The 13,913-nt window shown below is 42.5% G+C and overlaps 2 protein-coding genes across 2 annotated transcripts in view; one reads left to right on the top strand and one right to left on the bottom strand.

Annotated features, from left to right (window-relative positions):
* The window catches only part of cenpp (centromere protein P), a 65,316-nt gene extending 63,340 nt beyond the window's left edge, over positions 1 to 1,976 (top strand). Inside the window, exons 7-9 of the mRNA XM_054784332.1 lie at positions 270 to 349; positions 415 to 506; positions 798 to 1,976. Of these exons, the coding sequence (XP_054640307.1) occupies positions 270 to 349; positions 415 to 506; positions 798 to 928 (303 nt within the window). The 3' untranslated portion in view covers positions 929 to 1,976. The remainder of the gene's footprint in view (positions 1 to 269; positions 350 to 414; positions 507 to 797) is intronic.
* Positions 982 to 13,622, bottom strand: ippk (inositol 1,3,4,5,6-pentakisphosphate 2-kinase). Its single transcript, XM_054784330.1, has 14 exons — positions 13,415 to 13,622; positions 12,438 to 12,497; positions 11,498 to 11,593; positions 5,337 to 5,403; positions 5,125 to 5,243; positions 4,928 to 5,017; positions 4,795 to 4,853; positions 4,640 to 4,712; positions 4,035 to 4,193; positions 3,685 to 3,805; positions 3,147 to 3,282; positions 2,570 to 2,672; positions 2,412 to 2,500; positions 982 to 2,347 (listed from the first exon to the last, which is right to left on the bottom strand). The coding sequence occupies exons 1-14, from the start codon at positions 13,493 to 13,495 to the stop codon at positions 2,110 to 2,112; spliced, it is 1,491 nt and encodes a 496-aa protein (XP_054640305.1). The 5' UTR covers positions 13,496 to 13,622; the 3' UTR covers positions 982 to 2,109.
* Positions 13,623 to 13,913: the final 291 nt, after the last annotated feature.

Genomic DNA, 13,913 nt, shown 5'->3' with positions numbered 1-13,913 from the left:
GCTGAGTCAGCATTCAGCTCACATGTCAGTCGCAAAGTTGAAGAAACGACAGAAACACAAACCTGATACTCAAACTATTCACGCCTCCTCTTTTTTTCTTTCAAAAAGTCTGTGTGTGTCGCCCCCTGCTGACAGTTCTGAGCAAGGAATCATTTTGTTCCCCGCTTGACTTCCAATGGTGTAAAATGATCGTGATTAATAAAATATAGTTAGTGAGTATATGAAGGATTAAAAACCTGCTAAAATGTCACTATAAATTCTCTCTGCAGGCCAAATATCCCACAGTTGTCTCTCTCCCCGGAGGCTGTCGGTCAGAGGTCATGACCTTGCATCATCCTGAACTTCCAGGGTAAATTCAAAACACACACACGCTTGTCTTCTCACATTCTAAATGTGGTTTTGTTTTGTCCGAAGCTGCATATTATCAGTTCACTGGTCAGTGGAGGTCTCCAAGGAGGGCAGCGTCACGCCAAAGGTCCACTTGCTGACCAAGATCCCAGAGAAAGGTGAGATCCTCCTGTCGCTTGCTTCCAAAAACTACTTTAATCTTGTTCTTGGAACCACAAATTTTGGTGTGCGGACCTCCCCCAAGGCCAGAATAACTAATTTGGATAAGCACCAAAATACCTTGTATCTCAGATGGTGTGATGAAGCGAGATTTAGTTGGTTAGGTTTTGGAAAGTAGACTTCATTAAGTAGTGTTTCATCTTGTCTTCAGGTGTTAGAGTTTGACTTTATTAAAAATGTTTGTGTAGTGAATACATGCAGAGTTCAATCATGAATAATTGTCTCTGCAGCCCAGCAACTGTTCCCCTCTGAAGCGATAGGTGGCGCTGCTACAGCCTTCCACAGCCTGTTGAGGCTAGTGGGACCTGAAGCAGCCTTGGAGTGCATCATCAGGGAGGTTGGCCTGCTCCAGGACTTGTGACTCCACTGCAGAAGCATCCTGGAAGTGACAAGAAGCTCCACAATGACACTTGGTCTCTTACAAAGTGTTTATTCAGTAGAAAGTCTGACAGCAGAGCTCATTGGTTAAAATCTACAAAAATAAATAATTTAAATACAAAATGCCAGACAGCAGCCTTTGTATTTGTAAATATCTTTTTTTTCTCTCAACATTTTACTCACACACACTCAAACAGCTCACCATCACAATCTGAATTCTGATTGGTTTAGGTTGCTGTCACACAAGGTCCCATCAGGCCCTGCTGTCTATTGTGTGACCTTTTACTTCTGCAGTGTGGTGTCTCATCCAGTGGATACAAAGACTTCACCAATGATTCAGACGGCACCCTAACATGTCAGATGACCTTGTGACCCTCTGCTGAAGTTATCAGGAGTGCTGAGAGTTCACAGGTATGTTTAACATGAAAGCAGCTTGTAACAATGTTTCTTTCTCTCACACTCACACACACAGTTTTATCAGAACATTTAGGCACAACACTTATAAAGTTCTACAAGTATGGCACAAGTATGGTACACTCCTGGCACCCAGACAGTCAACTCTGCGCTGGAGCTCAGAGGGACTGGTCACATGACTTTGTGAACAAGTACTCGCTCGAGTGAGGTTTCACTGTTTGTTTTCTCCAACAAACTAAGCTGGCTCATCTTATTTGTTCAAATTTGGGTTAAGTTGGGCTGGAGGTGCCGGAATCAGAATCTTGAGTGAAAGCAAAGCAATTTGCTTACAAACCAAACACCTGGCTGCTGCTGACACGCAAACCAAAGGAAGACATGTTTATGTAGCTTGTTGCCACGGTGATGTCCCCTCAGAGGTCTCCACATACATTCAGGGAATGACATCATAAAAATATCATGACCCATAACCCGCATCTTTCTTGGCACTTGACTGGTAGTAGTGTTGCCATGGTGAAGTAAAAGTGTTGCCAAGTACCCGCATCCATCCCCAAACCGCCACCACCAAATGAAGAAAGTACCCTCCAAAAACATGTTGTTTTTTTTTTTTTTTAAACAAACTAATAATGGCAGAATGGAGGGATTCTTCTCCTGACGGCACAAAAGAAACAACCCTAACACCTCATCGTAGCCGAGATGCATCAGCACAAGTGTCAATTCCACCACCAGTGTCAAAGCGCAATGCCCAGCTGCTCAGACGGGCCTGAAGAGCAGCGTGCAGTCGTCTCTGTCAGACGTCGTGATGACGCCCGAGTGCAATGGCAAGGCGGCACCCACCCTCATATAGCATGAGACAATTTTCTGGTCCAGTTGCAGCTGGAACGGGATGCTGTCGAAGGGTTTTGGGTCCAGATCCAGAATGGAGACGGAGTAGGAAAAAGAGGGAGGTCTGGAGGTGAAGAAGTCCCTGAGACACCTCTGACTGGAGAGACTGGGAGGAGGAGATCATTAAAAGACATGAAGAAGACATTTCATCAGTTTAGAAGCAAACATACACTTCATCATCTTCCTCGTCACTGCTCGGTACCAGAGCAACCATGATGGAGCAGTCTTTTGCCGTCATGGCGACGCGGTACTGATGGACCTGCAGTCAAAACACACAGCACTTAGAAGAGGAAGCAGCTGCATTCAATGATGCCGAGTCCAGTCTCACCCTGGACACCGCAAAGTCCACAGAGCCGTCATCCTCTGTCGGACACTTCTGTAACCTCTCCAGGAAGGCCTCGTTGTACGGACCATCCACCTGGAGGCGACTTCTGATGGACGGACGCACACACACAGGAAGTTATGTCAGAGAGTAACAATCAACACATACCAGAGAGATTCCCAACCGGGTATCAAAGAATGGGACAGCACAGTCAGTTATTTTGGTGCCTTTCACAATTTTTGACAATGTAAACAACAAAAAGACAGTAGATTCCCACTTTTTGCGGGAGTTACATTCCATGCCTACCAGCGAATGGTGAAAATACGCAAATAATTGATACGCATACGCCCATAAAAATCTCTCTTACAGCTCGCTCGCTCCCCTCCTGTTGGATTGACGTTGATGTTCTCCAATTTCGAATAACATTATACACACTATAAATGCGTGTTGTAATTATTAGGTTAGACACAGCTCCAGAGCAGAAGCATATCCAAGCAGAAGCAGCTACAACTATCATTTTCTCTTTGTGCATGTGTAAAATGATAAAGGCAAGTCACACATTAGGCCAAGAATAATGCGTTACCTCTCCTTGGGAAAGTCCTGCAAGTGTTGCTCCACTCGGCGATACAGAGGATAAAGTCCTTCAATGTTCAAAGTGTCCAACATTTGAGTTTGAAGGATCCGAAACAAAACGCTGTCACTGGGCAAACCCTGAGAGCCTGCACACAGTCGTACAACCATACGGTCAAAAATTTAATTATTATGGGACTCTCATACTGCAATTTTTAAAAATTTGGACATTTCCAACAAGGACAAGTGCAATACAATGCTGCTCCAAGTTGAAAAACATGTAAACACAATGTACCCCCACGAAAATGTGGCGGCACAACAACAATGGCGGCATCCATAGAGATGCACTAAAAGACTATAAACAATATTTATCTGTAGTTATTAGTGACAACTTACTGACAGTAAATCTTTTCTGAATCACAACAAATCTTGACTTTGCGCACTCGTCAGCTATGTTTTTCATTTACATTGGATGATGATGCAAACGACACACCACCATTGAAACATCATGGCTGACACACAGTAACAGTAGCAAAAATTCGGCTGCTGACCATGTCGACTCCTCTCCTTGTTGAAGAGGCTGGCCTCGCAGAAGCTCCGCCCCTCTCTCTGTCGCTCCGTCACAACCCCACCCCCTCCACCCCCACCATTCAGCAGGGCGTTCACCAGAACCTGCAGGGCATCACAGTGACTGTCATCTTTAAATACATCAACATTCGGTGTGCTCACATAGGAGGTGTCACTGACATTTTATTAGCTAATATGTTGATGCCAACTTAAAAAAAGGACCAATCCTAAACTGTTAGTATCTTAGATATACAAGTAATATCCATCCTGTATAGGAAAAGGTCCACAGATCGTTTTTTACTTCATTAAACATGTGTTTAATCACTGGGTTTACCTGGATGAAGTCGTTGAGGACCCCTTTCCCGGTCACATGACTGTTGATGCGATTGTTTCCGTACAGGAAGTAGGGTCTGAGGTGATACAGCAGAGAGTTCAGGTCCGGAGAGTCTTCGCTGCCACCGCCCTCCTTGCTGCTGTATATACACTGACCTCCCTGACACATAAAAGAGCATTTATCATGTTCAATTTGGCCAGCCACTCGCAACAAAACTCAAGAAAAAGCAGGATTTTGCAGATTTTTGGCTTCAAATGTGATGGAGCTAGATTTCCCAAACCTTTGAGCTGTTTTGTCATTACTTAACATAAATAGCCTGCCAAAATCAAGTGTTGGGTGCTCACATCTCTTTCTCTGTTTGGCACAGCTCATTTTCACAAATCAAGGAAACATATTGCTTTGTTTTTACTTGCATTAGTGCCATCTAGTGGACTTCAGAGGAACAGCAATGGTCCAAATGTACAGCATCAGCACTTCATCATCAACTTTGACAATTAACTTCGGTGAGTTAAAAAAAAAAAAAAAAAAAAAAAATTGCTACAATGACATGATGTGTCAATGCGTAAGGTAGCAAAGAGACTTGAATAAAGTTATGCATGTGTCACCTTGAAGATTTTGAAGTTGTTCTGAGGTTCTTCTATGAGTTGTCTGATAGCAAAGTGCATTCTCTGTCTGCTCCTGAGAGAACAGAAAACAAGCAAGATGTGAAGAAGGCACAAAGAAGCAAACCTTCCAGCTGTGAGTGTTAAGCTGGACTCACCCTGAGAACAAGTCGAGAGGACAGTACAGGCTGCGTCTCTTCCAGCGCCCGTTGGCCACCTGCGGTGTGACGTCAACGTTCACAAAACACACAACCGTGGGTGTCTGTGGTTTGACAGATGGTGTGTGGTTACCTTGTAGTGTTGGTGCATGCAGAAGCGACACACTTTGGTCTTGATGTCTCTGCTGATGTGCTTGGCGGACGGCAGGAAGCCACACTTGGGCTGGAAGAACAAAGTAACAGTGTGGGGGCAGGACAACTTCATCTTAATGACCATCCTGCAAGAGTGGCTTCTGGTCTAATAGATGTTTGAAGGTTTTGCTGGTGTACCTTAATTTCCACACACAGTGGGGGAGGGTGTGATGGCTGCTGGAGGCTTGGAGATGTCAGGTTTGGCAGACAAAGGGCACAGCCACTGTATATGTCCATAACTTTATCACAACGCCATGCTGACACACACAACAGGCCAAATATGTGGGAAGACATGCATTTATTTATTTTGTTTTCTTTTTCAGTTGCAGTGTGACTCATGTCAGTCTTACCAGGTCGCTGATGTTGAACTTTGATAGACAACTGTCGCACAAACTCAAGAGGCAGCTTGACTACTTCCTGTAGAGAAATTCAACATTCATTTTGAATGGAGCTCTTAGTTTGTTTCAATTATCACTTCAGTGGGGGTTTTTTTGTAATTTAAAAATATATATATATATATATATATATATATATATATATATATATATATATATATATATATATATATATATATATATATATATATAGACACACACACACACACACACACACACACACACACAGACCCTTTCCAAAAAATTAGAATGTCATGGAAAAGTTGTTTAATTTCCATAATTCCATTCAAAAAGTTAAACTTTCATAGATTATAGCTTCAGGGCCCACAATTTAAACGATTGCAAATGTTTGTTTATTTTTACATAATTTGGGCTTCCAGCTCATTAAACCCACGAAAACAGGAATTCAAAAAATTAGAATACTGTGAACAAATCAGCCCAAATTTTGCAGGGCATGAATGTTTTAAACTGAGTGTCACACACTAATCATCTACTAAAGTCAAATCACCTGCACAGGCTTCCCCAGGTGTCATTAAATTGCTTCAGTTTGGTTCAATTGTCTCATTTCGGTTCAGTATGGGGAAGACTGCAGACATGACAACTGGCCAGAAGACCATCATTGATACCCTCCATAGGATGGGTAAGCCACAAAAGTTCATAGCTAAGGAGGCTGGTTGTTCACAGAGTGCTGTGTCCAAGCATATCAATGGAAAGTCTAGAGGAAGGGCAAAATGTGGCAGGAGAAGATGCACCCGCAAAAGAGATGACCGTGGGCTTCAGCGGATTATCAAACAGGGAAGATTCAAGAATCTGGCAGACATCCAGAAAGAGTGGAATGAGGCGGGAGTCACAGCTTCAAAAACCACCACATTCAGACGCATCCGGGAGATGGGCTACAACTGTCGGGTTCCTCGGGTCAAGCCACTTCTGAACCTGAGCCAACGTAGGAAGCGTCTCCACTGGGCCAAGGAGAAGAAGGACTGGACTGTTGGCCAGTGGTCCAAGGTCCTCTTTTCCGATGAAAGTAAAGTGTGCCTTTCATTTGGGAATCAAGGTCCAAGGGTTTGGAGGAAGACGGGTGAGGAACAGAACCCAAGCTGCCTGAGGTCCAGTGTGAAATATCCACAGTCCGTCATGATTTGGGGTGCAATGTCCGGTGCAGGTGTTGGTAAACTCTGCTTTCTTAAATCCAAGGTCACCGCAACAGTCTACCAGAATGTTTTAGAGGACTTCATGATTCCTTCTGCTGAGGATCTGTATGGAGATGCAGATTTCATCTTCCAGCAGGACCTGGCCCCTGCCCATACCGCCAGAAGCACCAAAACCTGGTTTGATGCCCATGCCATCACAGTGCTTGACTGGCCAGCCAACTCACCGGACCTAAACCCCGTTGAGAATCTATGGGGTATTCTCAAGAGGAAAATGAGGGGCACCAGACCCAACAACAAAGAAGAGCTGACAGCAAGCATCAAGGAAATCTGGGCTTCCATAACTCCCAGGCAATGCCACAGGCTGATTGCTTCAATGCCACGTGGCATCGAGGCAGTGATTTAGGCAAAGGGATTCCCAACCAAGTATTGAAGATTGACATATCGTTTTGAAAGTACCATATTTTGATTGATTTGATGTGATCCTAATTTCTTTCTTTTTTTTCCTGCAAAAACTGAGAAGTAAATGGTGATTTCTTCACAGTATTCTAATTTTTTGAATTCCTGTTTTCGTGGGTTTTATGAGCTGGAAGCCCAAATTACGTAAAAATAAACAAACAAACACTCGAAATCATTTAAATTGTGGGCCCTGAATCTATAATCTATAAAAGTTTAACTTTTTGAATGGAATTATGGAAATTAAACAACTTTTCCATGACATTCAAATTTTTTGGAAAGGGTCTGTATATATATATATACACACACACACACACACACACTGTAGCACCAAATCACAACAGAAATACAGTAATTTTAAGGATACCTTTCATATGCTGAACAGGTCTACTAGTACATACAGTCAGAGGTTCAAAGACGCTGATGATATGTAGAATTCTACACTGGTGACTAGAGGTGTCAGCGATGTTGCCGTAATGTTCAGTGAGACACACAACTGCCAGACTTGATCACTGGAACAGGCTTTTATTGCAGGTGGAAACAAATTTATAGCAACACACACGAGCCCGAGTCTTATTTATGTCTTAAATGGCTTATTTACTCTTATCTACTATATTGGGTAATACAAGTGTAAAGGTGAGTATAGGGGTGTTAATTCGCATCTAGAGGACTAATAATGCTAAAAAAAACGTAGAAAAGGCTTCTTGAGACGTCATCTGTACTTCTGTGTAGAAGGTGTCGGACGTTTCGCTCCTCATCCGAAGAGCTTCGTCAGCAAACTAATAAGTGCTGGTAGCTTAGGCCTTAAATACAGTAAGAGTGGGCGGAATTGGTGTGCCAACACCCTCCTCCTATTGGTTCGTTACACTAAGCCTGGGCGGAGCAGTGGTATAATCCTATCCTGTTATTCACACCTACGATAAAAGGGAAGTGTCGCTCGGATGAGGAGCGAAACGTCCGACACCTTCTACACAGAAGTACAGATGACGTCTCAAGAAGCCTTTTCCTCGATGGACAACTCCTGTACGACTGAGAGCCTACACAGACATAAAAAAAACGTATGGAAAATAATTTCTCTGTCGGGTCTGGAACCAATTAACTGCGATAAACGAGGGATCACTGTATGTTGCTTTTATTTCACAAGCCTTTTATTTAGTAGTAGTAGTAGTAGTAGTAGTAGTAGTAGTACTTTATTAATCCCACGCATCTTGAAAATCAGTCACATTAACGAATCTATTCGCGTATGTTCTTTCTTCAGAAGAACAAAAAGCCCAAAGACAGCACACAATTGGGGCTGGTCACAAAATCTAAAGCTGCTTTATGACTGCTTGAATTAAGAGTTTAATTTTTGTTTTGCAACATTTTGCCTGCAGCTGCTGTTTCATTCTTGTTGAGATTAGTTTGGTGCAAAAACATGGTAGACTTTGGTACGTTTACGTAACAAGCAAGTGTTAGGTAATGTTTTGTAAGTATCCCTTGAAGAGTGGCATACAGACGACGACCTCAAAAGATCTGTTGACTAGGGGTGTCACAAGATCTTGCACGATTAAAATGTGACAAGATTTCTCTTTCATAAAAAAAAAAAAATAGTCTCGTGGGCACTAGGCCTGGCACAATAATAATCACAGAATAAATGAAAATGAACTTGATTTTGCAGGCCTCGATATATTGCCATGTGCATGCGAGTCTGTTTTCCTCCTCTCGCCTTCTAACAGGCAGGAAGAGAGTTCACTCTGTGCACTGGTTTCAGCACCTTGGCACGTTTGTCCCATAGAACTACGGCATGAACAGAGTGAGCCTTTCTGTCGGCCATACACTCTTTGTCTCCGTGGGTGGAGGCAGGAGGTAGCATACACACAGTGTGCATAAGTGTGTAAGCGGTGTAATTTAATTAGTTTGCAATACGTATATTGTCATATTTTTTTGTTTCCACATAGCTGCCAACAGGAGTGAAAACATTAGCTTTGTAAATGAACACTTGGATGAAGAAACACTACTGAGATCCACCATTGTAGTTTTGCTTGGCAACACATGACCATTTACAACGTTTCCACAAAAACTTCCCCTTTGAAATCTGCTTTCAAATACTGGTCTTTTTAGGCTCTAGAATCGCTGTCGTCAGCAATTTTGTTTTCAGTTAAGATAACTTGTGTAAACAGCCAAACAATGCAACTTCCTCCAAGTCAATTGTGTTGCTCAATAACTTCTCATCAGCTCCTTTCACATTTCCTGTAAATCCGGCATTTTTCCTCCCTGACTTATATCTTATGTATCCCGTCTTCCCTGACTTCTGTTTAAAGGCATAGGTGGACAAATCCTGTTACGGCTCTGATGCGGCTATTTTGCAGGATATTTGCAATGTGTGTTGTAATACAGTGTTCCCTTTTCAATCGCGGCTTCAACTATCGTCATCTCGTGGATTTTCTAATAAAGTAGTGCCTCATCTATCACAGTTAATTGCTGCCAGAACCCACCGTGATAAGTTAATTTTTTTCCTCACCACCTCAGGCTCTTGGCAAAGGTGTAGCCCTTTTTATCAAGAGTGTACCTTGAAAAAGCTATGAATGCTTTAATTAGTTCCGAGGCGCAATTACTGTAATTCCCTGTATACTGGAGTAAACCAGTCCACCCTTCGCAGGCTGCAGTTGCAAACTGCAGCTGCTCGCATTCTCACCAAAACACAACCGTAGCACTGCAGTTCTCTTTTCTCTCAATTTGCTCCCAGTACTTTTAGAATACAATTTAAAGTTCTCCTGTTTGTGTTGAAGGTCATCAATAGTCTTGATTGGCTGATCTTTTAACTGATTGTCACCTATCTAAGGCTCATCTGAGAACACAACATTGAAAGTCCCAAGGATGAGATACAAAAAATGGGGGGCTCGCGCTTTAGCTGCCTTTGCTCCCAAGCTTTGGAACTCCCTTCCACCTGAGCTACATCTATCACGGCGCTATGAATTTTTAATCTCATTTAAAAACTCATTAAGACTAGCATTTGACATGTGACGACTGTAGGTGTTTTTTTAAATGTGATTTTGTATATGAGCGTCTATTTCTGTTTTATTCTCATATTTTATTCGATTTTACCCTGTTTGTGTTTTACATTTTTTCTTGCAAAGCACCTTCAGCACCATTGGGATGTTGTAAGGTGCTATACACTTCTAAACTTTGTATTTTTTCCGTAAAGTAGGATTCCTTCTTTATAAATGGAATATTTCCATAGTTATGGCATAGGAAACTTGTTTACGGTCTTCTACATACGGTTTTTACATTATTAGAGCCCTCTCCACATGAAATGACACCCATATAGTCACCTTTATATTCGGATTAAGCCATTTAAGACAAATAAAAGTCATGCTCATGTGTGTCGCAGAACAAGTGTTCCCAAGGGGAACTTAGTTGCAGGCAGACAGATATGGAAGGCAAAGTGACATCGGGGGTTCACAGTTGAGGTTTAGCCTGTCGTGGGTAATGGCCGCAACGTAGCCCCTGTTATTATGATTATTATCTTATCATTGTGAGTGTTGTGAGATCATTTAAACCTTCAACAAAAGCCTGTTGTTCCGGCAATCAAGTCTGGTGTTTGTCTCACTGAGCAATTGCTGACACCTAGTGACCAATGTAGAATACAATATTCACAGTTATAAGGCAGAAGATACATTCTTTGTATTATAGTTCATTTAGTTAGTTCATTTAGCCATTTTATGCTTGAAAATGCTTGTAATGCGTGTAAAGCTATGTAAATGTTTTCTTAAATATGCTGGGGTTTTTTTTTACTAATAGGTCAGATGCTACCACAAAACAGCAGAATTAATGAACATATTTTGAAAAACCATAAGAGTGAAGCCGCAAAATTAGAACCACGATGTGGCAAGGGATGACTGTAAGTCTAAAGTGACTATTTTGCTGAATTTTTCACGTCCATGTGTTTCAAGGGCCAGTTTGCGTGGCTTGAGATGGGGAACTACCCAGATGCAGTCTTACTAGGATGCTGATAACCTGCTGTAAGAATCAACACACCCTCAAGGCCATGTCCACACAAATACGAATATTTCAAAAACTCATTTTTCCATGCATTTTGGCCTCGCCAACACATGCAAAGGTAGATTTTTGACTGTAAACTAAGGCCAGAGTGGAGATTTTCAAAAACTCTAGCTTCACCAGTTGTTTGGATGTGTAAACAACTTTTTGGTTTGTTATGGGTGTTGGTTTAATTTCGTGCAGCAGTAGACGTCTGTGCTTGTGTTTGTATTCCGTTATTACTGTATTTTCCGTACATGTACTGCACATTTTCGTTTTTGCACACTTTACTTTAAATATGCTTTAAAACATCTTAGATAAGTCTGAAGGCATGTAAAAAGTTTGGGAGGGGTTATAAAGGCTAAAACTAGTGTTTACAGTGGGAGGTAGCTATTTTGCAGATTTTCACCTATCCCTGGTGGTTCTAGAACAAAACCCTGCAATGGAGGATGGAACACTAGTTTGTGTTGAGATGAAAACAAAGGCATGGCTTACTCCACTGTGGATGAACTTCTCTCCCAGCAGGTTGCTCATCACATTGGTGCTGAAGTCAACAATGTTCTGGATCTGCCTGAAGGCCTGTTCTGTCGTCTGCGACACAAACACACGAGCAAACAAAGCAGCATCCTGTTTAGAGGTTTAGCATCACATGCTAAGAGGCACAGGCAGTAATCTCCACCTCCAAGTTTTGCACCGCCTTGTCATCAAATTTTAGAGTGAGTACACAATTTTTATATTTGAATAGCCGGTTTCCTCCCACATTCCAAAAACATGCATGTTAGGTTAACTGGCGACTCTAAATTGACCATAGGTATGAATGTGAGTGTGAATGGTTGTTTGTCTATATGTGCCCTGCGATTGGCTGGCGACCAGTCCAGGGTGTACCCCGCCTGTCGCCCGAAGTCAGCTGGGATAGGCTCCAGCATACCCCCACAACCCTACTTAGGATAAGCGGCATAGAAGATGGATGAATGGATGGATGTTTGAATAGTAACTTCGCTTCCTTTTACACTTGTATGGCATTTAAGAATGTTAATATTTGACATAAAACATTAAGCAAATTAACAGTGAATAAAAGGTTTTTTAAAAAATGGCCACAGTTTGACCATGGAACAGCTAATATTTACATTATTTCCTCCAAGAAAAAGTTGGTTCAGAAGGAAGATACAAGTGCAGATTCACACTTCCTCTGCATGGTGAGCACGACGAGGAACATCTAAATACTGACACGAGGAAGGCGGTGCCACATATTTGCATGTCAAGCCAATAAGTTCCAGAGAGCAGCTAAGAAACAATAAAAACTGGCAGACAAAACACGTAGAACAGGCTGCTTTGGTAAGCATCTAATGACATGTCTCCAAGATGAACACACCCCGAGACAGCATCATGTGAGTTGTTGTCTCCAAAGAAGCATCCTGCAAAACCTCATATTTACCTGCGGGGGGTTTTCCGAGTCCTCAGCAGGGTATTTGAGCAGACGCAGAACTTTGGAGAGCTGTGAGGACAATAGCAGAGGACAGTGTGACTTTCATTTAACACGAATAAGATCTTTTCAGCTTCATTGACTGTCGATAAAATCATATCAGCATAAAATTATCAATACGTAGATGATCGTGTCCAAATCATCCAATTACCTAGATTACTGTGGTTTAGCACCTGGGTGTGTTCAACTAGCACACAACCATCTGTCAACCCAATAAAGTTTGTTTTAGTTACAAGTCTTTATCATCATCACACTGACACCTGTTTCTAATAGTTTGATCCTCTCTCATAGATCAGGTCTCAGTGTAATGGAACAACATAGTCCATTGTTAAATGACAGTGTCAATGTCACGGCTTTTGTGTTTGACAGTAACAAATGGTGTCATCCCTAACCAAAGTACATGGGGTGAGGTGAAACCCGTCAGAACATGAGCACAACACTGCTGATGCCATCACTTGTTGCTCAACAACATCGACGTGCTCGGGCCGGTCCCAGTCCTAGGCGGGGATGGGCATGGGTGTCCATGAACGCACCACATAGCTATCTCGGTTCTCAGCCAGCTGACACCGGCTAATAACTTGCAGGGTAGCTCCCCTCAGGTATGTATGAAGTGGTGTCTCAATGTTCTGTTTAAAATGTCCATGTTGATCATTGATGGTGTTTCTACTATTTTTAATGTCTTCTTATTGATTGGACGCACGCAACACGACCGAGCTAGCCAACAGCCTTACGCCGCCACATTAACCCCCACAGAGTGACACTACACAATGCTGTTAAAACACATTTCTAGACATTTTTCACAAAGTTTTCCACTGTGGAAAAGGCGAGAGGAAGCTTGCTGAAGGTGAATATAAAGTGCCAAGCTAACATTGGGCGTCCAGGTTTAGCCCAACTTGCCTCCATGTTAAATGTTAGCCTAGCAGACTCACCTGGACATGGGAGACCACCAGGCTCTTGTTACCCTCCCCGTGGTACCTCCAGTCGTTCTCGTCCATTTTGTCCACTTCCATCGCGGCCAACGTGGCCTCCCGTCAGCGGACAAAGACGAACACGCTGCTATGGGACAAATCCTCCAACTAGTTAGTTAGTTGGCTGGTCTGTTAGCAGCCAATTCAGACCTACTTGCACACCCGGCCGACTAGCGCACACTAGTACAGACGTACTTCCTTTTGGGATTTCAAAGTAAAGACACGGTAAATTTACCTAGCGGGTCCCATAGTTTATTTTGGGCATTTAAACGTCTTCCTTTGACACATTCTAGAAGTATAATACTGTACGAAGTTGTTTAAACCATGAAGAATACATATGTAAATCTAAATCAAAATGTACTTTGGATCAAACGGCAACGTTTTGTTACAGGGTTTCCGGTCTGACGCTGGTGAACTATGCCACCTTAACGGATGATTTTGATTGACAGTTACATAAACT

This window comes from Dunckerocampus dactyliophorus, chromosome 8 (genome assembly GCF_027744805.1).
Source record: "Dunckerocampus dactyliophorus isolate RoL2022-P2 chromosome 8, RoL_Ddac_1.1, whole genome shotgun sequence".
Lineage (NCBI taxonomy): Eukaryota > Metazoa > Chordata > Actinopteri > Syngnathiformes > Syngnathidae > Dunckerocampus > Dunckerocampus dactyliophorus.
Note: the sequence above shows the minus strand (reverse complement) of the source record. Positions and strands in the feature narration are given on the sequence as shown.